This window comes from Podarcis pityusensis (genome assembly GCF_964106645.2).
Source record: "Podarcis pityusensis genome assembly, chromosome: W".
Lineage (NCBI taxonomy): Eukaryota > Metazoa > Chordata > Lepidosauria > Squamata > Lacertidae > Podarcis > Podarcis pityusensis.
In genome coordinates, this window is record NC_138045.1 from 3930509 (window position 1) to 3956302 (window position 25794).

Consider the following 25794-nt stretch of genomic DNA (forward strand, 5'->3'; position numbering starts at 1 on the left):
CCATACCTTGCATAATTCTATAAACATCTGGCTTGTTGCCTCTTGCCTTTTCTCTAAACCAAAAAGTCCCAAATGTTACAACCTTTCCTTGTAGGGGAGTTGCTGTATCCCCTTGGTCATTTTGGTTGCCATTTTTTGAACTTTTTCTAACTCTTATTGAGGATGTGCAAGATGCAGATTTCAGGATTTGCTAAGCAGATCAAAAGTATTTCTTTGCCAAATGTCTTTCTAGTTTAAAAAAGCTAGCTGTACTTCAGCAGGGCTCTAAGTGTCTGTTTCACACCCAGGAAACTGTGGTGACATCAACCTGGTGAGGCTGGGGGAAGAAAAATTGATCAGCAAGGACGTACAGAAATTCAGTCTGGGTGCCCAGGCCAATCGCAGAATGAGTGAGTAGTTTGTAAAGGGTTCCTCCCTCACACCATTTGCTGTCTCCTAATTAGTCTGCTTAACAGTGGGGTTCAAAAGTTGGTTCGTCATAGCCCCGAGTCTCTGTTCTATCTGGGACAGACCTTTCCCAGATTGTGAGCAGGGATGAAATCCCGTAACACCATCCTATCCCTCCCATCCTATCCTGGTCTGCAGCCAAAGATGTTTATTTTATCAAATATATACTCTGGCTTTTACTCTGGCTTTATCTAAGCATAATTAAACAATAAAGCATCACACACAAAACAAAAAATATAACTGAAATCACTTCAGCTATAAAGTCTTCTTAAAAGTCATTCCCAGCAGTTTTAAATCAGTTTCGTAATTGGGGTATAACAGGAACCTCTGGGTTGTAATGTTAGTAGACCCATTGAAATCAATGGAGCTGACTGGCACTGGATATTGTTATAAAGATTGGGTGTCACCCCCCACTCTGCTAAGCAGTAGCAAACTTCTAGGCGGTGTTCCAGGTGCTCACCCAGGATCTGTGTTCCTTTGAGAATCAAGGTGCGGCAGAGGCTTGTGTAGCTTTAAGAAATATGATTTATTCACATATTTACACCTGAGTTTAGATAAAGGGAGTCCAGATCTTACAGTATGGTCATCTCAAGAAGGGCTTGTTCCCTGTTCTCCCAGCCTGCCTGCTCAAGATGGAACTTTCTCTCTCCGCCTCCCTTTCTTCTTCCCAGCACACCTTGCTAAAGGCACTCTTTTCATGTTACCTCAAATACAGTCACCCAGGGAAGCCTTCTAAATCCCTGGTTACTGTTCACACCTCAGGACAGTGGGGAAGGACAGCTCTCTTGCATTGCCAATGGCCCTTAATGGTCCTGTATTGTTCATCATGCGAAAGGCGGGGCTGGATGAATCCCTAGCCGGAATTAAGATTCGGAATTAAGAAATATCAACAACCTCAGATATGCAGATGACACAACCTTGATGGCAGAAAGTGAGGAGGAATTAAAGAACCTTTTAATGAGGGTGAAAGAGGAGAGCGCAAAATATGGTCTGAAGCTCAACATCAAAAAAACGAAGATAATGGCCACTGGTCCCATCACTTCCTGGCAAATAGAAGGGGAAGAAATGGAGGCAGTGAGAGACTTTACTTTCTTGGGCTCCATGATCACTGCAGATGGTGACAGCAGCCACGAAATTAAAAGACGCTTGCTTCTTGGGAGAAAAGCAATGACAAACCTAGACAGCATCTTCAAAAGCAGAGACATTACCTTGCCAACAAAGGTCCGTATAGTTAAAGCTATGGTTTTCCCAGTAGTGATGTATGGAAGTGAGAGCTGGACCATAAAGAAGGCTGATCGCCGAAGAATTGATGCTTTTGAGTTATGGTGCTGGAGGAGACTCTTGAGAGTCCCTTGGACTGCAAGAAGATCAAACCTATCCATTCTTAAGGAAATCAGCCCTGAGTGCTCACTGGAAGGACAGATCCTGAAGTTGAGACTCCAATACTTTGGCCACCGCATGAGAAGAGAAGACTCCCTGGAAAAGACCCTGATGTTGGGAAAGATGGAGGGCACAAGGAGAAGGGGACGACAGAGGACGAGATGGCTGGACAGTGTTCTTGAAGCTACGAACATGAGTTTGACCAAACTGCGGGAGGCAGTGGAAGACAGGAGTGCCTGGCGTGCTCTGGTTCATGGAGTCACGAAGAGTCGGACACGACTAAATGACTAAACAACAATTGTTTCTTAATGGCCATAGCTTGGCTAGGTCGTTTTGCATAGGCTAGCCCAGGAATTCCTCTGCAGCTTGTATATTACCTTCATATCCCAAATAATCAAAACCTTACCATTTATTAATTTCTAGGGATCCCCCCACCATATAACAATATAACAGTATAAACCCACAGTTTAATGAATGTCAGAAGCATTGAATTTCAGTGTGAGAATGGTAAGCAACCAAAGTTCCATTTTGAAAGTGGGATATAAATTTCTAAATTAAAAGCATTTGGTTGGATTCCTTAGGCCGAGCAGCCCTTGGGAAAGATCAAGACATCCACAAGCGGAAGAAAGAGATAGATCAACGACTGGATGCTCTTTCTTGCCAGTGTGCTATAGACAAAAGCCAAAGCAAAGAGAAGGTACTTGTTAGTTGCCATGTGTAATTTGACCAGGATTATTATATCCTACTCAGTCTGTCCGGTAGGCTGTGGTCTGAAACTGTAGTTCAGACATGCTCTTCAGTTCAAAGTGTGAAGGCTTGGAGGCACAGCGGATGGGCCGAAACCTGATGTGGGGTAGTGGGGAGACACATGTTTTACTTGCTCAAATGCTCAGTCTTCAGTTAAAGTGGGGATCAAGTAGCAGGGAGGCTGTTCAGAACTTTTTTCTTTCTTTCCGTAAGCAGCCCTATACTGAGTCAGAAAATAGATCCATCTAGCTCAGGCTTCCTCAAGCTCGGCCCTCCAGATATTTTGAGACTACAATTCCCATCATCCCTGACCACTGGTTCTGCTAGCTAGGGATCATGGGAGTTGTAGGCCAAAAACATCGGGAGTGCTGAGGTTCAGGAAGCCTGATCTAGCTCATTATTGTCAACATTGACAGGCAGCAACTCTCCAGGGTTTCAGACAGGGTTACCTGGCAGCCCTACCTAGAGATACCATTGGGGATTGAATCTGGGACCTTTTGCATCCAAAGTAGATGCTCTACCACTGAGCTATGCCCTTCCCCATGATTGGTTGAGTATTCGTGTCAAAAACGAGTAAATTCCCACCCACCTCATCTTTCTTTCAGAAACAACAGTTAGAGCAGGAAACTCGCAGGCTTGCAGAAGAGAGCAAGAGGCTCACTGTTCAACTGAAGGAGGTATGAGTTTTATCACTAAGATGCTCTTAAAAACAACCTTGGTGAACTGCTTCATCTCATCATGCAAAAAAGTGCTTGTGTCTTGGATTAGCTCCAGCTAGGAAATCAGAATATCTCTCCTGTTAGTACAGATCACTGATTGTGCTGCTACTCTGTTGCACATCAGCCACGTGCCATTATCTCAGCCAAATCATAGACTAGGGTTGCCATAGGTCTGGGAAATCCTGGACATGTCATCTTTTGTTGGGCCAACATGCCCACCCCGGGGGATTTTTACATTTTAAAGGAAATGTCTGGGTTGGGGGGGGGGGCTGGTTTGCTTGTTTGTTTGTTTGTGTTTGGCTTGGGCATGGGAGGCTTGGGCACTGGTGGCTTTCTCCCACTTCCTCTTTCAGCTCTATGGACTGTATACAATTAATTTTTACCCATTTAGATTAATGAGCCTAATGGGCTCGTCATGTTCATTCACTGGATTGGATACAACCCTATGTGCTTTCCAAGCTGGGTTAGGGTAACTTTCCTCACCACCTCATGCCATAGAAGGTGAGGCTGTGGCTTGGTGGGCACCGAGAGAAATTCTAAGGGGCACTGTTGCATTCCTGAGCACCACATGGGTGAACACATACACCTTCATACGGACTCTAAGCAGGTATTTGGCTGTGTTTATCCTGAGTCATAGGAGCATTGGGAAGCTGCTTTATACTGAGTCAGGCCATTGATCTAACTTGGTCAGTATTGTTTGCCCTATCTGGAGATATTGGCGATTGAAGCTGACACCTCCTGCATGCAAAATGGGTACCCCTTCACAGAACCATGGCCTGTCATTTTAGCATCCAATCCAGTTCTTCTTCTAAAAGCAGCTGACTTCATCTTCAACCACACACTGAGCATGGACTTGTTTTGCCTGCCTGACCATGGCTGCTGTTGCAAAAACAAAACAGGCAGCTGAAAGAAAACTGGTCTCTGTCTAAAAATTAGGTGCTCTTAAAAAGGAAGTTCCTGGCTCTTGTGTTTCCCAGGTTTGTGGGCGATCGCAAAGCGACATGAAAACGAACATCATCCTGGAGTCTCACATCATCTGCTGCACACTGAGCACCAGTGGGAGCAGCCTGCTGGGTGCAGTATTCCAGCGGCTGGACTGTGATCCTCTGAGTTGCGTCATCGTGGACATGGTTAGTGGGGGATATAGGCACTACAGTAGCAAGGGCATATTTGGGGCAGGAGGATGGAGGGTGTCTTTAGTACCTTTTACAGATTGCAGAAACAGCCCTGTTCACTTTGGCTGCCTTGTTTTGTATTTATACAAATGTTTCCCCACCACCAGCACCCTCTTCTGACATTAAAAGCCCTCAAGGCAGCTTTTTGGTTTGATGTGTTTTGACTGTTTTTAGTGGTGTTGCCTGCTTTTTTTCTCTTTTTTATTTCAAGGCGTGCAGAGGTGGTTTGCCAAAGGGGGGTGGGTGGGCAGACGGGGGAGTCAGATCATTGCCAGTTTTTCTTTTGTGAAATAAGTATTTTCTTGTGTCCTTAACTGTTACTTACCGTATTTTTCGCTCCATAGGGCGCACCGGACCATAGGGTGCACCTAGGTTTTTTTTTGGGGGGGGGGAATAAAGGGGGAAAAATATTCCCCCCCCCCCCCAGCTCCAAAGAGCAAAGAAGCCAAGACAGCGAGTGGGATCCATCCCGCTGGCTGTCTTGGCTTCCTCTTTAGCCACGTGCAACCTCTCCAGCCGGGAGAGGCTGTGCGCGGCTTCGTTTTTAGCCGTGGGGCTGGGGCGGGGGAAGCCCCCAAAACAGGTCCAGGAGCGGCGGCAAGATTGCGCGCAACCTCGCCGCCACTCCTGGAGCTTGCGGGGCTGGGGGCAGGGGAAGCTCGCCCTTCCCCGACCCCAGCATCCAGAACAGACAGCTATCCGCAAGCCTTCCGAGCGCAGCGGGAGTTCCTGCCGGGCTCCGAAGGCTTGCGGATAGCTGCCTGAAGCCGGGGGAGCGCAGCGGGAGTTGGCACTGCGCTCCCTGGGTTTCAGGCTGCAGGCTGCTATCCGGCTTCAGGCAGCTATCCGCAAGCCTTCGGAGCCCGGCGGGAACACCCGCTGCGCTCCGAAGGCTTGCGGATAGCTGCCTGAAGCCTGGAGAGTGAGAGGGGTCGGTGCGCACCGACCCCTCTCGCTCTCCAGGCTTCAGCAAAAGCCTGCATTCGCTCCATAGGACGCACACACATTTACCCTTCATTTTTGGAGGGGGAAAAGTGCATCCTATAGAGCGAAAAATACAGTAGATTTCCAAATATGCCCTTGAGCCCAAAAAGGTTGGGGACTCCTTAGGAACATAGGAATGTGCCTTATACTAAATCAGACCATTGCTCCATCTTGCTCAGTATTGTCCACACTGACTTACAGCAGCTCTCCAAGGTTTTAGGCAGGAATCTCTCCCAGCCCTACCTGGAGATGCCAAGGACTGAACCTGGGACCTTCTGCACACAAGACAGCTGCCTTCTGGAGGACATCATGTCAGCTACCCATGAGTAGCCTTAGGCAATCCCCTCTCTGCAAGAACCTTTTACATAATTACAGAAAGCTCTTTGAATGCTTATGGAAAATCGCTACATAAGTACTAAATAACATTAATGTCAGCGAAGCAGCTCCAGTCAAGCTCTAAGCCTGGGAGGCCATGAACCACTTGATCCAACCAGATGATCACCTGCTAATTCACCTGACCAGCCTAACCCTAATAGCATGTCACAGTGGGGAAACCTAAATCCCTGATTGGCACTTGTTCTGTAGTGGTTGGTAACGTGGGCCTGGTGTGTGCATGAAGACGAAAAGAGAGAAAGAGGAGGCAAGCTGCTGTGCTTACTGATTAAATGTATTTTTACTGTTGCTGCTCTATACGTTTCAGAGTACATAACTCCCTTCAGGAGCTTTAAATGCTTACAAATTCCTTAGACCCAGAAACACTCTCTTCTGTAAACCTGAGCTCAGAAAACAGCTCTGAATAATCTGCGAAGCAACCTTTTTTTCTTTCTGCACCTCTACAATGAATCAGGTTTACAGTTTGTTGTTGGGGTTTTTTTGGTTTTGTTTTTTTAAAACTTTAATCAGTAAGCACAGTAGCTTGCCTCCTCTTTCTCTGACCCTGGGCCTAATCACTACATTGAAAGCCTTCCTTTTGCTGTTCATCCAGTCCAAGCATGTTGGTGCTGAGCAGCATGCCCCTCATTGAAAATTCTTCCAGAGGAGTCGTACCCAAAGATACCTGGGGCAGGAAGGGGTGAGCATGGAATTTTATAGAACTATAGTAACAGCTTTATAGAATTATAGGAACAGCTGTAGGCTGCCAAGACACGCTTCTCACCTGACAGCCTGATGCCTAAATTAAGTGTCCGCATTATAAATGTAGGCCATCAGTTGAAAGCACTCGGTCTTCAACCATGCAGGTTCCCAGTTGTACCATTTAGCGAAAGTTGACACCATCCCTAGCCCTGGTCATGAGTGCTTTGCACATTTTGAGGGTGGAAATTTTGACTTCCATGCCTAGGTAACTTAAATCTCAAGTTGAAGAAGCTGCTGCCACCCTTTAAAAACAAAAACAGAAACAGAAAACCCCCCACACACTTCAGAATTCAGTTGCTGTAGTCCAGGGTGGCCAACTCCCAAGAGACTGCGATCTACTCACAGAGTTAAAAATTGGCAGTGATCTACCCCATTTTGGGGGGTGCAGCCAGTGTTCTACTAGTCTTGTTTGCACGCTAACATTAAGATGTGTGGTTTAGCATTATGTGATACAGCTTCAGTTGATGGAACTTGTCGTTCCAACATTTTTGGAAGGCACCAGCTGGGGTGGGAAAGCTGAACTATATCAAAGTAATCATACAGGGAAAGCAAATTGTATTGAAGTTGGAGGCAACCAAATAAACGTTGGAGAGCTAGGAACTTATTTTTTTTAAGCAAGATCCTTGAGTAGCTCCCTGCTATGGATAGGCCCTTGTGGTCTCTTCCAACTCTATGATTCTGTGATTCTATGATTCTATGATTCTATGATTCTATGATTCTATGATTCTATTCTATGATTCTATGGATCGAAAGAAAACTGGATCCAGAGGGTCAGGGGAGGCTATTATGTCAGAATGGATGAGTTGCAGATGTGGTATAGCAGGATTTGATACAAGGCGACTTGTGCGGCGAGATCTTAAGATCTCTCTCGATCTCTCTCATTTAAACTGGTCCCTTTGTCTTTTTAAAAGGCCATGCAGGCTTGTGAGGTTGAAACTATCATCCCACTCATTCATGGCTGCAAAAAGCTGGTCCTGGTTGGAGACCCAAAGCAGCTCCCTCCTACAGTTCAATCTATGGTGAGTATGTCAACAATTAAGGTGTTTTGACTATCCCAGAAAAAAGTTGTAGAGCTGAAAACTGACAGGCTGTTTATAAGCATCTAATGACCCTGCTTTTGGCATAAATGAAGTAAAACATCTATCAGGTCCTTAATGGTGTATGAGCTGCCTACGGTGAAAATGATTCAATTAGTTTATCTGATCAAATTATTTACACAATTCTGTGAGTTTCTGTGAAATCAGCCTGTGTGATTACCATGTTAGTAGACAACATCCCTTTTGGTTAAAAAGAAGTGTATATACCAAGTACTGTTTTTCTGGGAGACACTCCAATGGCTGGTAGGGCAGAGGCAAGAGTAGATAGGGCCAATGCTTTAAGAATGTATTTTTGTATATGTATATCACGGGATATTCCCATAGCAGTAGCCTTTGAGAGACTTTTATTTTTCTCAAGCATCACCATTTCTCTTAGTTCTGATATGCTGCAAAGAGCATAAGGAGAGGGGAGAAGTTCCTGCACCCTCTTACGCTGCCATCTTTCCCACTTTCAAATAAATAAAAGATTGGGTTATTTTGTGGGACTGTTTCCCAAGCCTCTTGGGTAGCCCAGAATAGTTCACTCATTCCTAATCTCTAGTTCAAATACAGGTGAAACTCGGAAAATTAGAATATCGTGGAAAAGTTCATTTATTTCAGTAATTCAACTTAAAAGGTGAAACTAATATATGAGATAGACTCATGACATGCAAAGCGAGATATGTCAAGCCTTTATTTGTTATAATTGTGATGATCATGGCGTACAGCTGATGAAAACCCCAAATTAACAATCTCAGAAAATTAGAATATTAAATGAAATCAGCAAAACAAGGATTGCAAATAGAGCAATATTGGACCTCTGAGACATGAGACCGAGCAATGCAGAAGGGCTGAAGGCTGCTATTGAAGCAGCCTGGTCTTCCATAACACCTCAGCAGTGCCACAGGCTGATAGCATCCATTCCACGCCGCATTGAGGCAGTAATTGATGCAAGTACTGAGTACATATGCATGCTTCTACTTCTCATCTCTTGTTCTTTAATTGTTGCTGCCTGTGCTTAACCCATTCTCTGAAAGTTTTACTCCTCCTCCCCTCCCTTGCTTTGGCAGAAAGCTGAGGATTACGGCTACAGGCAGTCTCTGATGGGCCGACTCTGCAGACACCTGAATGGGCAAATCCAAGAAAAACACAGTGACAGGCTTCCAGTCCTGTGCTTGAGGACTCAGTACAGGATGCACCCAGAGATCTGCCTCTTCCCTTCCAATTACATCTACGACCATGGCCTGAAAACTGACCGGTGTGTAGACATCTTACTAATTTTTTTACCTTGCCTCAAGGCAACAGGCATTTCATGAAAAGGTGACCTAAGTGTAGACATCAGTTCCACATTACCCTGGAATTTTGGCTGGTGGTCAGGGATGGTGGGGGTTGTATTCCAGCAACACCTGGAGGGTCCTGCTTTAGCTCATCATATCTGGTGTGTTTGTGTGAATGAATGTACTTGCTCTGACACTACTGGTGAGTACTTAGTTGAATGAAAATTCTGTGCATGATCATAGGCCTCAAACCTGACTCTTTCCAGCAACCTAATTTGATACTTTAATTTTTTTCTTCCATTCTAACCACTTTCTTGTTCTTTCTTTTTTAATATACTGTATATTAAAAATGATGGTGTTAAAGTCCATCCATGTACAGTTTTTAGTGAACGTTCCCTAATAGTTGCTGACAGAAATTTATATGGTGCTTTTGTCCATAAATTGTTCTGTTTAACCTCTTCAGTGTTTATATCCCAATTTAATTCCCACCAGCTTTTTAGATTTTGTTGGGGGCAAAATTGGTTCTCAATAAGTGTTTTGTATAAAAGGGAAATGCTATCTCTTATTACTATATTTTCATATTCTGTTAGTTTACTTGTAGCTTCATTTTTAATCTGTGTATTTGTAAGAAATGATCTCGGCTGATATCCTAACAGCCATGAAATTTGATTATTTTCTAAACGTACTTGCATTTCTGCTATTGTAAGAGGTTGTATAAGCCTCTGGATTTTTCTGTATAAGCCTCTGGATTTTTTGCCCTTCCACTGCTATTCACTGAATATGTTTGTCATGCTGTTTGAATATTCCCCTTCATGTAGAAAACGATGACATCAGGGAGAACAGTTTCTGTCATCCCCCACACCACCTCCCTGACATGCTAGTTTTCTCTATGTGGGGAACATCATGTGAATGATTATGTGACGGATAGTGTTTCCTCCTGCAGTGAAGAATTGAGCAAATAGACCTCAGCACACTGCTTTTTAAAAGCTATTATGATTTCTCTTTTTTTATATATAAATAATTTTTATTAACCGACCAATCAAATCAAATCAAATCACATCACATAAATTCCGAATTACAAAGCCGAATTTTAAATTTTTGTTGAGGGGACCCATATTTCAAGTTTCGAAGGGGGATTCCGATCATCTTCTTGCTACTGTGTTCATATCCAAATCAGTCCAAATAAAGTTCATAATTCTATCCAGTCTTATCTTGCTGTTTCCACATCTCATCTTATTTGTACATTACATTTTTTCTTTTTCTTTATGATCTCTTCTGATAATCTCCTTGAGCAGATAAACACCAATTATATCCTGTGTGGATTTTTCCGTTCGACCAATCCTCATATCGTGATGGTTTCCATATATCATCACTTTCATAAATAACATCGCTCTTTCCATCATTAATCTCAGGATCTGTCGTTTTTTAGTCCCACTGAGGAGTCTCACCCACAGTATAAAAACAGCTCTTTTCCTCCTCCCACACTCAAGTCCTCCGACAGAGCTTACCAATATGGCGACGGTATTTTTAACTGCGTCATTCCAGAGCTCTTAAACTTTCCACACTCTTCTTAAAACATGCTTTCGTTAGAAAAATTATCTCCACACAGACGTAAATCCACAGCTTAAGTCATTAAAGCGGCATTTCTGACTTGTGAGGGGGGGGGGTTCTTGTTTTATCACATAGAGGAAAGAAAGAAAGGTTTTTTCCCCCTCCCCCATCAGTCCTTTTGCCATACCGAGTCTTAGCTGTCTTCTCATGATTGATTCTTGTTCCTCCGACTCGTCTTGTTTATCAGAGAACTCTTCAGTTAGCAGTCTTTACTCCCCCTCCTTCCTTGAAATATGTGCATTCGCTTCTTCCTAATTGTTCCTTTTGAAGTTCTTGCAGCTAGCGGCGCGGATCAGAGACGGCGTCCAGGAGCGCCGAGATCCACAGGGGGGCATTCTGCCTAGTGCCCCCATCCCCTCAAATTCGGGGGTGGTATAGGGCATAGCAGGCACGGGCAGCCCCCCCAATCCTGGGGGGGGGGGGTAGGGAGGCTATTTACTCCCATCCCAGCCTCCTAATTACCCCCTGTGGGTCGGAGAGATGTTATTGTCAGCCATCTTCCGATGCGCCCCTAGTGGCCCCTCAAAAGCTATTATGATTTCTCATTGCATTATAGATGGACAGAAGAGAGCCGATTCTCTTTGGAATGGCCCTTCCTACCGTACCTCCTCTTTGATGTTTTGGATGGCCAGGAAGAACAGGAGAGCAAGTAAGTTTTTCATTTATTTGCTTTGTGAATTTGTAGTCGCACTTTTCAAAGTGGCTAGCAGGAGTAAAATAAAGAAACAAAATTTAAAATCCCACATAAAGCCAACACTGTTTTTTATTAATTACATTTGTTAGCTCCTTTTTACACAAACAAATCTCAAAGCAACTTAACAGATAAAAACAATGAAAACTTAAAACACAATGTGTAATTTCATACATTTCTATCATGTCGCCTGTTTTCTAAAGTAAAAAGTCCCAAATGCTGCCACCTTTCCTCTTAGGGGAGTCACTCCATCCCCCTCATCATCCCCCTCATCAAGCAAGCTTGTTTTCTCCTTCTCTGGAGGGTAGGACTCAAACCAATGGCTTTAGGTTACAATAAAGGAGACTCCAACTATATACCTGGAAGAACTTTATGACAGTAAGAGCTGCTTGACAGTGAAATGGACTCCCTCAGGTGACTGTGGACTCTCCTTCCTTGCAGGATTTTAAGCAGAGGTTGGATGGCCATCTGTCATGAGTGCTTTAGTTGGAATTCCTGCATTGCAGGGGGGTTGGACTAGATTACCCTTGGGGTCCCTTCCAACTCTACAGTTCTTTGAGTGTATGTCCCAAAAGAACCCTAAGAGAGAGAATCTGTGATAACTTTTAAAATGAGGCACACATCCAGATACAAGGCCTTCAGCTCATCCCTTTCTCCCTCCCCTTCTATTTCTTTCTTGTTCAGTTCCTTCATTAATCTCCAGGAAGTTAAGCTGGTAATAGAATTAATGAAGTTAATTAAGAGCAAAAAGAGAGACATCAGCTTTCGCAACATTGGGATCATCACCCCATGCAGTGCTCAGAAAAGAAGGATCCTGAGCCAGCTGGAGAAAGAATTTGGAGAAAATAGGTAAGAATTTCACAAGCCTTGAATGGCATTAAAATCCCTTTAACTGGGCCTCTTGATTCAGCAGAGTGTCAGTCAAGTTACTGGAGGTGAAGTTTACTCTCAATTGAATCATGATTAAGTTGTTGAAATACTGCATTCAGTGTGCAATAGGCCCTCCAGATGCTGCTGGACTTCAGCTCCCATCAGTCCCAGGCAGTATGGCCTGTTGGCAGCGATGATGCGGGATACCGTCCAGCATCATCTGGAGGACCATGGGTTTCTCATTCCTGGTGTACAAAAGCACTGTAAGTATCCCCCCTGTCTGCCTCCAAAAGTGATGTCGCTTGTGAGGCCTTGCATGCTGATGAAGTACATCCCAAGCAAATGAGACTACGCTTGTGCGTAGTCATCCCTTGTTAGCCTTATCTCTCACTTCCCTGAACTTATTATTTAATAAAATAAAAACTTCCCTCTGTTGTTTCCCTGTTGCTAAAATGTGCGGTACATTGTTGGTTCCCTGGGGCAGGGATCTTCCTTATTTGTTGATGGTAGTCGGTAAAGCGTCTGTATACTGATAGCTCAGCACAATATCCCTGTGGGATGTAATCCATTGGTGCAGTCAAATGCAACATTCCTTATTTCCCTAGCGTGGGCACAGGCAGGGGGACATCCAGTCAGGGTAACGTCCTCTTCCACTGGTGTGGAGCATCCCTCCCCTGCATGTGACCTAGGAGATGGGCATCGCTCTGGCTGACTCCATAAAAGTGCCGAGTCATGCAGCCATTTTCTCAGTCTTGTTTGTCTTGCTTCACTTGCTTTCTATTCTCTTGTTTATCTTTTGCTGCCATGCTGCTCTCCTCCATCCATTTTGTTGTCTTAATGTAATTTTGCTGTCTGCTGGCTCTCAGCCAGCAGCACATGAGTTCAGTCTCCATATGAGATGAACTCAGACTCTTTATTGTGTAACTACCAAGTAAAGCCTGCCTTTCAGGGATCAAATGAACTGAAATGTGAGTAAACATTTTGTTACTTTACTCAGAAAGACTCTTGTGTCTTTATTCTTTGAAGAGGGATTAAAGGGGACACCAGGAAAGATAAAGTCACTCAGATTCGGGAAGAGGTAGACTCCACCGTGGCAGCAGGGCCGGGGCGGGAGAGTGCTAGAGTCCTGTCTAGTCAAGTTGCGTGGGATCAAGTCCAATCTGTTACCTCCGAGGATGTGGACAGGCTGCTTAGACAAGTGAAACCAACCACCTGTCTCCTTGACAGCCCATCCTGGCTCATAAAAGCAAGCTGGGAAGTGCTGGGCTGGGAGATGGGTGGTGAATGCTTTCCTCTGTGAGGGAGCCTTCCCAGACCCACTGAAAGAGGCAATTATTAAACCGCTTCTTAAAAAAGCATCTTTGGACCCAGCCCATATGGCCAACTATTGCCCAGTCTCAAAACTTCCATTCTTGGGCAAGGTGATTGAGCGGGTGGCTGTGATAGCATTTCACTCCACCGTCGCTGCATTTGAGATTGTTGTAAATCACATGCCTGTCTGAGAAGACTATGGGAACGGAAGACATCCTTATCTCTCTTTCGTTGTATGTACTTTGGACTGTACTTTCACTTCTTCTGTTCTCTCGGAAAAGAACGGACACCATTATGCTGTAGTCTGTATATAGTGTGTAAATAAATCCCTAGGGCGTTTTCCTCCCCCCCCCCAAATTTTTTTTATTGGTTTTCACAATATTATAAACAAACAAACACAACAAACATAAATCATAGCCTTATTGAAAATTACACTTATTAACTTTGTTAAGTGACTTCCTCGCTTCCCCTTGGTTGAATTTCACTGCATGTCCTTTTAACGGTTTTCCAAATCCCAATTCTTATGAAATTTAACTTCAACATTAACATCCTTAAATCCTCACCTTATGGAATTAAACATATTAATTCATCACTTAACATAAATAAAATCCTAAGCCAATCAAGTATCTGCAAGCTGTTTTCAGTTAATTTAACTTAACAAATTTAACTAGATAATCATTAAATTTAATCCACTCTTCCTGATACTCCTCCTCCTTCTGGTCGCAGACTCTTCCGGTTAGGTTGGCTAGCTCCGAAAAATCCATCATCTTCATCTGCCATTCTTCTATCATTGGTAATTCTTGGGTTTTCCACTTTTTAGCTAACAAATTACGAGCAGCAGTTGTGGCATACAAAAATAATTTAACATCTTTCTTGGGCAATTCCAAACCTGTTATTCCAAGAAGAAAGGCCTCTGGTTTCTTTATAAATGTATATTTCAACATTTTTTTCAATTCATTATAAATCTTTACCCAGAAGTCTTTCGCCTTGGGACAGGTCCACCACATATGATAAAAGGTTCCTTTCTTTTCTTTACATTTCCAACATATATTGTCACAATTATGATATATCTTTGCTAATTTTACAGGAGTCAAATACCATCTATACATCATTTTCATTATATTTTCCTTTAACAGAGTACATGCGGTGAACTTGACCCCTTTCTTCCACAATCTTTCCCAGTCCTCAAACATTATATTATTTTCTTCATCTCTTGCCCAATCTATCACCATAGATTTAACTTGTTCATCTTTTGTGTGCCACTCCAACAATAGCTTGTACATTTTAGATAAATTTTTATCTTTAGTATCCAACAACTCGGTCTCCAACTTAGATTTTTCATAAGCAAAACCATTTTTCTTATCCAATTTATACAATTCGTTGATCTGGTGGTAATGTAACCAGTTTAGCTTATCTTTAACTTGATCAAATGGTTTTAATTTGTAACCTCCTTCTTCTTCTATTAATAAATCATAATATCTCAACCATTTGGTGTCCATATTTAGTTTTTTCTGGGCCTTTGCCTTCATTGGTGAAAGCCATCTGGGCGTCTTTCTTTCTAAGAGTTCTTTATATTTTATACAAACATTATACAACGATTTCCTAATTGCATGGTTTTTAAATGCATTATGGGCCTTTACCTTGTCATACCATAAATATGCATGCCAACCGAACACATTGTTGAATCCCTCCAAATCTAATAGATCTGTGTCTTCTGGTTGCATCCATTCTTTAATCCAGCAAAGTGCAGCAGCTTCAAAATAGATTTTTAAATCTGGTGGGGAAAATCCCCCCCTTTCTTTAGAATCCGTAACTAATTTATATTTAATTCTGGGTTTCCTCCCCTGCCAGATAAATCTAGAGAGTGCTTTCTGCCATTCTTTAAAGCATTTCGCATTATCTATAATTGGGAGGGCTTGAAACAGGAAGAGCATCTTTGGCAGCACATTCATCTTAATCACAGAAATCCGGCCCATTAATGACAATTTTAAATTTGACCATATCTCCAAATCTCTCTTAATTTCATTCCATAATTTCTCATAATTATCTTTGTACAAGTTCAGATTTTTCCCAGACAGGTTCACGCCCAAATATTTAACTTTTTTCACAAAATCTAGGCCCGTTTTTTCTTGTAATAGTTTTCTTTCTTCATTATCCAGATTTTTCTCAATTACTTTGGTCTTGCTCTTGTTTAATTTAAATCCTGCTACCTGACCAAACTCTTGTATCAGCTCCAGTGCTTTGACTGCACTGGAATCTGGATCTTGTAATGTCAGAACTAGATCATCAGCAAAGGCTTTTAATTTATATTGTTTCGAACCTACTGTAATACCTTTGACTTGTTCATCTTTTCTAATCATAGACCTCCAGGACTGAAATAAACAGCAGAGGGGAAAGTGGGCACCCTTGTCTGGTTCCTTTCTCAATTCTAATTTCCTCTGAAACCACATTATTTACAATAATTTTGGCTTTTTGTTCTAGATAGATCGCTTTAATACCATTTAAAAAATCATGACCTATCCCCATACTCTCTAAATTATGTAACATAAAACTCCAAGAAACATTGTCAAAGGCTTTCTCTGCATCAATAAACATTAACATTGCTTTACAACTCTTTCTTGCTTCTAACTTTTCCAAAATAACTACAACATTTCTAATGTTGTCTTTCATATGTCTTCCAGGCAGAAATCCTGCCTGGTCTTTATGAATATACTCAGATAAAACCTTCTTTAGCCTTTTGGCCAGTATGTTTGCAAAAATTTTATAATCCACATTGAGTAGGGAGATTGGTCTGTAGTTTTTAACATTGGATCTATCTTGACCCTGTTTAGGAATCAGAGTAATATAAGCTTGCTTCCAGGTTTCAGGTGCTTTGCCCCCTCCCAAAATCGAATTAGATACTTCTACCAGAGGTTGAATGAGCCAGTCTTTCAATGTCTTATAATATTTCGCTGATAGACCATCAGGTCCTGGTGTCTTGCCAAGTTGCATTGAATTTATTGCCTGTTCCACTTCCTGGTTTGTAATTAAACCTTTTAGTAGATTCTTTTTATCCTCTGGAATCTGTTGCAACCCATTAGTCTTTATAAATTGCTCGATTTTCCCTATATCTTCTTTATCCTTTTTATACAGTTGTTTATAATATTTGTAAAAGCATTTTCTAATGTCTGCAGGATTCTCTACAGATTTTCCTTCTGCATCAATGTTTGTAATAGTACTTTGTTTTTGTCTCTTCTTTAGTTGCCAGGCTAATAATTTCCCACATTTATTTGCAGATTCAAAATTTCTTTGTCTCATCCTTCTTATCTTCCATTCAATTTCTTGATTTACTAACTGTGAATATTGAACCTGTAGGGCTTTAATTTCTTTTTGGATCTGCAAATTCTTTGGGTTTCCTCTAAGCTTCTTCTCTCTATTGTTTAGTTGTTCCATAATTTTATCTTTTGTCTCATTCTGTGACTTTCTCCTAATTGTGTTTTGTTGTATCAGAAACCCTCTCATTACCGCTTTGCTGGCCTCCCAAATAACCCTTATTTCCGTTCCTTGATTCATATTAAGTTCAAAATAATCCTTTAGGGTTTTTTGGGCCTTATTAACAATTAATGAACTTCTCAACAGATCATCATTCAGTTGCCATCTGAAGAAGCCTCCCCAGGGCGTTTTCCAACAGGTTGCAGAACAACTCCAGGCAAGCCTGGAGGATGCGGACCATTTGGATCCCTTCCATTTGCGATTCAGGCTTCATCATGGGACTGAAACTGCCTTGGTCGTGCTGGTTGATGATCTCCGGCGGGCTAGGGACAGAGGTGAAAGCTGTTTCCTAGTTCTGCTGGATCTCTCAGCGGCCTTTGACACCATCGACCACGACATCCTTCTGGACCGTCTAGAGGGGCTGGGAGCTGGGGGCACTGTTAGACAGTGATTCCTCTCCTTCCTCCTGGGCCGTGTTCAGAAAGTGGAGTTAGGGGATGGATGTTCGGACCCCTGGGCTCTCACTTGTGGGGTGCCTCAGGGTTCCGTCCTCTCCCCCATGTTTTCTAACATCTATCTGAAGCCTCTGGGAGAGATCATCAGGGGGTTTGGGCTATGTGTTCATCAGTATGCGAATGTTACCCAGCTCTACCTCTCTTCCAGATCAGAACCAGTGAAGGCAGTGAAGGTCTTGGGTGAGTGTCTGGAGGTGGTTGCAGGATGGGTGGCGGCTAACAGATTGAGGCTGAATCCTGACAAGACAGAAGTACTGTTTTGGGGGGACAGGGGGCAGGTGGGTGTGGAGGACTGCGTGGTTCTGAAAGGGGCAACTGTGCCCCTGAAGGACCAGATGCACAGCCTGGGAGTCATTTTGAACTCACAGCTGTCCATGGAGGCGCAGGTCAATTCTGTGTCCAGGGCGGCTGTCTACCAACTCCACCTGGTACGCAGGCTGAGACCCTACCTGCCCGCGGACTGTCTCGCCAGAGTGGTGCATGCTCTAGTTATCTCCCGCTTGAACTATTGCAATGCGCTCTACATGGGGCTACCTTTGTTTTTTTGTTTTTTAAAAAATAATATTTATTACTTTTCCAACAATTTAAACACTACAAAAAAAATGAACAATACAATACAATACAAAAACACTACATAACACTAACACATTAAACTAACAAAACAAAACAAAAACAGTTTAGAACACATCAAACAATTTCAATATCTTATCTTTCATTCACTTATTTCAACGACCTCCTCATACCTCCCTTTTTGTATTCCACTTCTATTAATTGTTTCAGCAATTCCTTTCCATCTTCCTCTGTTTTCTATCCTATAATTATCTTAACACATTCTAACCTTATTTTTCCCTTTAATACTCTATTAATCTATTTGTACTTAATTCCTTATAACATTTCTACTAAAGCCATATAACTTCATTCCAACATATAACAACATTCCTCTTTGTTTTTGTCTTAATCCTTTAACTTAATATATTATAACTTTGGATTCTCATCTGTTAACAATCCATTTTTACGTACACCTTTATAACACTGCTGCTAAGACCACTTAATTTCATTCTGACATCATTCTAACATTCATTAATTTTGCAATATTTTTGTAAATAGTCTTTAAATTTCTTCCAATCTTCTTCCACCGACTCTTCTCCCTGGTCTCAGATTCTGCCAGTCATTTCCGCCAGTTCCATGTAGTCCATCACCTTCATCTGCCATTCTTCCAGAGTGGGTAAATCTTGTGTCTTCCAATACTTTGCAATAAGTATTCTTGCTGCTGTTGTGGCATACATAAAGAAAATTTTGTCCTTCTTTGGCACCAATTGGCCGACCATGCCCAGGAGAAAGGCCTCTGGTTTCTTCAAGAAGGTATATTTATATACCTTTTTCATTTCATTATAGATCATCTCTCAGAAAGCCTTAATCCTTGGGCAAGTCCACCAAAGGTGAAAGAATGTACCTTCAGTCTCTTTACATTTCCAACATTTATTATCGGGCAAATGATAGATTTTTGCAAGCTTGACTGGTGTCATGTACCACCTGTATATCATTTTCATAATATTCTCTCTTAAGGCATTACATACCATAAACTTCATACCTGTGGTCCATAACTGTTCCCAGTCAGCCATCATTATGTTATGTCCAACATCTTGTGCCCACTTAATCATAGCAGATTTCACCGTTTCATCCTGAGTATTCCATTTCAACAGCAAGTTATACATCTTTGATAAAATCTTAGTTTTGGGGTCTAACAGTTCTGTTTCTAATTTTGATTTTTCCACCTGGAAGCCTATTTTCTTGTCCAAATTGTATGCCTCCATTATCTGATAATAATGAAGCCAATCTCGCACTTTGTTTTTTAGTTTCTCAAAACTCTGCAGTTTCAATCTATCTCCCTCTTGTTCCAGAATTTCCCAATATTTCGGCCATTTGGCCTCCATATTGAGCTTTTTCTGAGCTTTCGCTTCCATCGGTGACAGCCACCTTGGGGTTTTATTTTCCAGTAGGTCTTTATATCTTATCCAGACATTAAACAATGCTTTCCTGACAATATGATTTTTAAATGCTTTATGTGCTTTGACCTTATCATACCACAAATATGCATGCCATCCAAATACATTATTAAAACCTTCTAAGTCCAAAATGTCTGTGTTTTCAAGAAGCAGCCATTCTTTCAGCCAGCAAAAAGCTGCTGATTCATAATAAAGTTTAAGGTCTAGCAGGGCAAATCCACCTCTTTCCTTTGCATCCGTTAGTATTTTAAATTTTATGCTAGGCTTCTTGCCCTGCCAGACAAATCTAGAAATATCTCTCTGCCACTTCTTGAAGCAATCCATTTTGTCCAAAATTTGCAATGTTTGAAAGAGAAATAACATTCTAGGCAATACATTCATTTTTATCACAGCTATACGGCCTAGCAGTGAAAGCTTCAAATTTGACCAAATTTCTAAGTCTTTTTTCACTTCAGCCCAGCATTTTTCATAGTTGTCTTTAAATAGATTCCCATTTTTAGCTGTAATGTTAATCCCCAGGTATTTCACTTTCTTAACCACTGTTAAACCTGTCTCATTCTGAAACCTCTCTCTCTCAATCGCAGTTAAGTTTTTCTCTAAGACCTTTGTTTTTAACTTATTCAATTTAAATCCTGCAACCTGACCAAATTCTTGAATCAATTCCAAAACCCTTTTAGTACTAGATTCTGGCTCCTGTAATGTCAATACTAAGTCATCTGCAAATGCTCTCAATTTGAACTGTTTAGCTCCGACTTGTATACCTTTAACCAATTGGTCCCTTCTAATCATATTCAGCAGGACCTCCAGGACCGATATAAAAAGCAATGGGGAGATTGGGCAACCTTGTCGTGTCCCTTTTTCTATCTTAAATTCCTCCGTCACCACGTTATTTACAATTAATTTAGCCTTTTGTTCTGAATAAATTGCACTTATACTGTTTTCAAAGCCTTGGCCTACCCCCATCCCCTGTATGTTCTTTTTCATAAAACTCCAAGAAATATTGTCAAAGGCTTTCTCCGCGTCCACAAATATCAAAACTGCCTTGGTATTTATATTCACTTGTAGCTTTTCTAAAATATTGATTATGTTTCTCACATTGTCAGACAAATGTCTACCCGGGAGAAAGCCTGCTTGATCTTTATGTATCTCTTCCATTAGGACTCTTTTTAGTCTTTTAGCCAAAATGTCTGCAAAGATTTTATAATCCACATTGAGCAGTGATATGGAGGGAGGAGCCAACATGGCGCCGAGGTAAGACGCGCTTACCGGTGCTCTTCGGACTTCTTTTAATCTTCTTTTAATCTTTTATACTTTTATCTCAACTGACTCAGTCAGTTTTTGAAGTATTTTATAATTGCTGCAGCCGCATACTATGGAAACTCTTTGAGAGATTTGGCCCTGCTCCAGACTGCTGCAAGCTGCTCTTTGTTTCTCTCGTATCAGCGGGCTGGTTTTAGCTGCTAAAGGAGTTGAGAACGCCATTATCTTAATTGCGTGTCAAGTGTTATGTTATTTTAAGAATCGTATAATCTCTGGCCTGAGGAAAGCATGGGTCAGAAAAAACGCTTGAGAGACTTTGACGAGCCCCTATCATCCCCTAAACCAAAACTATCAAGGTTGGTGCCACACCGGAATGGAGGAGGGAGTGACCACGCCGAGCAATGCTTTGCAGTGGAAACCCAAAATCGCTTCCAACCTCTAATTGATTTAGAAGCTACTCCGATTCCGATGACTCAAAATGTTTCAAATGTAAAGCCTGTAAAGGAGAATATGAAAGAAAAACTCTCATCGCAGGAAGATGGTTTGGCATCTGTTATGGGGGAGTTCCCCAGTTGTGAGCAGTTACACTTAGTAATTAAGACCCTTCACTGTATTTTTAAAAGGCTGGACGAGGTATCTTCACAATTATCCAATATCCTGCTGAAAATCGGAAAACTTGAATCAACAACACAATCTTCAGTTTGTGAGGTCAAAAACTTATTGCCTCACCCCCATTCAGATAAAATACTGGAGACTAAAACTAAATATGTCTTAAATTCCCAATTGAACAATCAGATATTAACTTTGCAACCCAAGAAAAGTTGCCTTTCTGTCAGGTCGGAAATAGGAAGATGGTCAACGCTAGAAGGAGCTAAAGACTGCTTAAGCAAACTTTTAAAAATTAAGAAACATCAGATTGACCTATATGCTGTGATGCCCCTTCCCCGGCAGACCAACTTCTTGAAGGTGATACTTGCGTTCCACTCTGAAAAGATACCATCTATTATTGTTAGGAGGAAAACGCTTTTGTCCATGGCCGACATTGTAGCAACGAGGGTTTTTACAGACAGCAAGATCAAACCCCTTCTAAATAGGTGCCCTGGCGGTGAGGACATTAGGACAAGAGACTCTGCCTTACTTCAAAATACTGTCAGGCCCAACCATGATGACTCTGCAGCGTGCCATCCGCGACCAAACTCGATACCCTCTCAAACTGCTATATATGAGGATGATAATCTGCAGACTGCCCTCGACGAAAGGGAACTTATTGATTCATTCAGAGCCCTCCCTCCGAAAGAACAGTCGGTGATGATGCAAAGATTTGACACGCTTAAATCTCAGCTTTTGCAAGTCCAACATAGAGGGGAAGATACTAACGATGTCTCAAATAATCCCACTTGGGCCCACCGGACAGAAGTGGTTGACCTTCTTCAGCTCAGCCCCACTCTGAATTCAAAAACCATCCGACAAGACTCAAATCTTCAAGTTGCTTCTGCAGCGTGCGCTACATCACGAGACGACCAGGCTCTGCCATCCTCACTGAACCTTCATCTATATTCATCAACCAACATACCTAAGGACGAAATTCTGATTTCCCTGCTTGACTCAAATCCCTCTTTAACTCACTCATCTATGCCAGAGCTAGAATCTTCTCCAGTTTCGTCCAGATATAGAAGTAGTCCACAAGTGATGCCCCTGAGAGAGTCTTCCGCAATTTCCACCTCCGTGATGCCCCCTCAATTACCTCCTTCAAAGGAAACTGCGAATGTTACACCTCGGGACCCGCCGTCAGAAACGATTGAAGACCCGATGGGACGCATCAATAAAATAATCCGAATGTCGGATGATAAATCTGCGAGAGGGTCTACCCCGACGGACTCAATTTCCCCCTACCTGGGTATTTCTCTGTCAAGTTGTACCAAGAATTTCGAAATGAAGAGACTTCCTGTTCAGAGATCTACTTTCAGTGGATCATCCACGGTGTGCCAACAGTCGAACAAATTGTTAAAAACTTTAATTTGCAGGGCGCCTCACAGTTACCATCTTCCCAAAGTAAAATAACTGACTTTTTTGTTACATCTTCAGTCTTTAACAGAGAGTCTGCCCCCCCTCCGTTTTGACTGTTAAAAGAACAACATAGAAGTCCCCAGCTAGCAGTCCTAAGTTGGAACATTGCTGGCTGGAAAAGGAAAAGATTAGATCCCGAATTTCTGTCCTATATAAACTCTTTCCAGATAATCCTTTTGCAAGAAACATGGGAAGAAGATAAAATAGATATAAATGGCTTTGAACTGATATCACTTCCAGCTATCCCCTCCCAGAAAGGTGGCCGGTCCAGAGGCGGTCTTGCAATCGCCATATCGCTTAAAATGAGAGCTAAACTCTCGCTAGTTCATACCTTTCCTCCTTTTGCTTTTACTGGTCTGATTTCAAGTGAAAAATTCTCACTATTAATCACCAATGTTTATCTTCCTCCAGGTGGTCTGATATCAGACCTTCATTATAGATGGGATTCTCTGGAAGATCATTTATTGGCATGCTATGTTAAGTACCCTAATATTCCATCGATAATGGGTGGTGACTTCAATGCACGTACAGCTGCCAACTGGAATGGGATAATTAAGGCCAAGTGGTGGGTATCTCCCCCCTACCCAAAATCTGATTTAATCTCTTTCACATCAAGAAGATCTAAGGACAACAGAGTGAATGAGGCGGGAGTCCTTCTTTATCAATTGGCCATTCGTATGAATTTGAACATTCTAAATGGCAACTGCCCTCCGGACGTGCCAGGTGAATTCACTCATTTGGGCACAACATCAAATAGTGTCCTAGATTATCTTCTAGTCTCAGAAGACCTATTTTCAAACTTCTTTTATCTCAAAGTAGATAATGTACAATCCAGTGATCACCTACCTCTAGCGGCCAAGCTAACGCTTGACTGGCACCCGGTTAGCGGAACACACCCAATTCATGTAGGTTTAAATGCCACAGCTCAAGTAAGAGGCATTAAATGGTCCATGAAACAGGCCCAAAAATATGCAGAATTCTTCCAGAGGAATAGCTCCGAATCCCTTATTGTTTCATTGGCGGAGCTGTCTGAACCAAATAGGATACTGGAGTGGTTCTTCCACTTCTCTGCAGATTTAACTAGCTTCTTTACGATGCCGGCTCACCTGGCTAACCGAGATCAACCCAGGTTCGGTGCACCTTGGTTTGATGCCAAATGTAAGCAAGCTAGACTCTCTCTCTGTTGTATCTACAACAGATATAAAGCCTCTGGAGCTGAAACTCTCCCCCCAGAGTACTTGCAGGCCAAAATTGCTTACAAACAGGCACAGAAGTCAGCCAAGCACGAGTGGCAGCTAAGACGTTGGCAAGCGCTGATTGCTGCCTCTAAGCTTCGCAGCTCTCGCGGTTTTTGGAATTTAATCAACAAAAGATCGAGGAAATACCCATTGACGGTTATCCCAGCCCCGACATGGGAACAATTTCTAAGAAAATATTTCTCCCAGACAGACATCTCTAACATCCAATCTGATACTCTCTCAAGTCACTTGCCCATATGGCCAGATACTGACCCGGAGGAAATAGTAGATTTAATTGCTAAACTGAAAACTGATAAAGCCCCAGGGCCCGATCTGATCCCGGCGGAAGCTATTAAACAACACCCAATATGGTGGGCTAAAATTCTTGCAAAAATCTTTGATGCAATCAATGCCACGGGCCAGATACCTACATCATGGAAGGAGTCCATCATAATTCCTATATATAAAAAAGGACCACCAGAGGACCCAGGAAACTATCGTAATATCAGTTTATTATCAATCATCGGAAAAATCTACACTCGCTTCTTGCTAACCAGACTAACCCAATGGGCCGAAGATTCCAATCTGATAGGCCATGAACAGGTCGGGTTTAGACCAAATCGCGCTTCTATTGACCATGCTATAATTCTATATCATTTGGCGCGGAAGTATTCTTCCCTTACTCATGGTCTTCTATGTGCCGCTTTTATAGACCTGAAGGCGGCTTTTGACAGTATCTCTAGAGAGCTGTTATGGGAAAAACTGGCAAAGTGGGGCATAGAAAAAAGTCTGTTGTGGCTATTGATTAAATTACATGAAGGGACGGCTGCTAGGGTTAGGTTAACACCTGAGGGCGATCTCACAAACTCAGTTCCAATAAACAAGGGGGTACGACAAGGGTGTATCCTTGCCCCCTATCTTTTTAACCTTTATATTAGTGACATGAGGACGCCCCTAGCTGAGGCCCAAACCTCCATTCATGCACCCAGGCTTGCAGACTATCGCTGCCCCTTATTATTGTACGCTGACGATGCGGTGATCCTCTCTTATTCTCGAATCGGTTTGAGGAGGGCCCTTAAGATTTTTGCATCATATTGCCAAACAAATTTACTTACTATTAACCATTCCAAATCTAAAGTCCTAATTTTTTCCAGGAGTCGTAAACTGTATAGATGGGAACTTGAGGGGAAGCCAATTGAACAAGTTTACAAATTTCAATATCTAGGAATTTACTTCCAGTATAATATGGGATGGAAAGCGCATATCACATATTTACAAAACAAGGTGAAAGCCCTTATCTACGCTCTACTACGCTTCTTCTTTACTGAGGGGGCTATGCATGTTCCATCCGCCTTAAAAGTTTATAGTGCAAAAGTGGTTGCAACTATGGCCTATGCGGTCCCTTTATGGGGCGCCTTTGTAAACCTCTTGCCTCTGGTGACATTGCAAAATCTTTTTCTAAGACGCCTTTTGAAACTACCCTCCTGTGTAAGCAACTCTGCCATTCGCTTAGAACTTAAGACCCCCTCCCTTGAGATTCTGATGTGGAGACATGCCTTTAATTATTGGCTGTCCCTTTGGCATAAATTGCCAAACTACCATCTTATTCAGTGCCTTTGGAGAGATGAATTCACCAGCCCATGGGCAACAAAAATCCATTCCAAACTGTTGTCTTATGGAATCTCTCCTTCCGATATACTTAATTTAGATCTAATTACAGCTAAAAAGGTCATCAAACAAAGACTGGAGGAGGTAGATTTACAACAAAATCTTACCACAGGTGGAGGTACATGTTCCCCGATATACCAGGGCATT

General features: G+C 42.3%; 1 protein-coding gene across 1 annotated transcript in view; it reads left to right on the forward strand.

Annotated features, from left to right (window-relative positions):
- LOC308467792 (putative helicase senataxin) overlaps window positions 1–25794 on the forward strand; it is a 232024-nt gene that overhangs the window by 188566 nt on the left and 17664 nt on the right. Inside the window, exons 15-22 of the mRNA XM_080989496.1 lie at window positions 288–389; window positions 2409–2524; window positions 3180–3251; window positions 4271–4423; window positions 7498–7605; window positions 8733–8920; window positions 11107–11199; window positions 11926–12090. Coding sequence (XP_080845622.1) covers window positions 288–389; window positions 2409–2524; window positions 3180–3251; window positions 4271–4423; window positions 7498–7605; window positions 8733–8920; window positions 11107–11199; window positions 11926–12090 — 997 coding nt within the window. The remainder of the gene's footprint in view (window positions 1–287; window positions 390–2408; window positions 2525–3179; window positions 3252–4270; window positions 4424–7497; window positions 7606–8732; window positions 8921–11106; window positions 11200–11925; window positions 12091–25794) is intronic.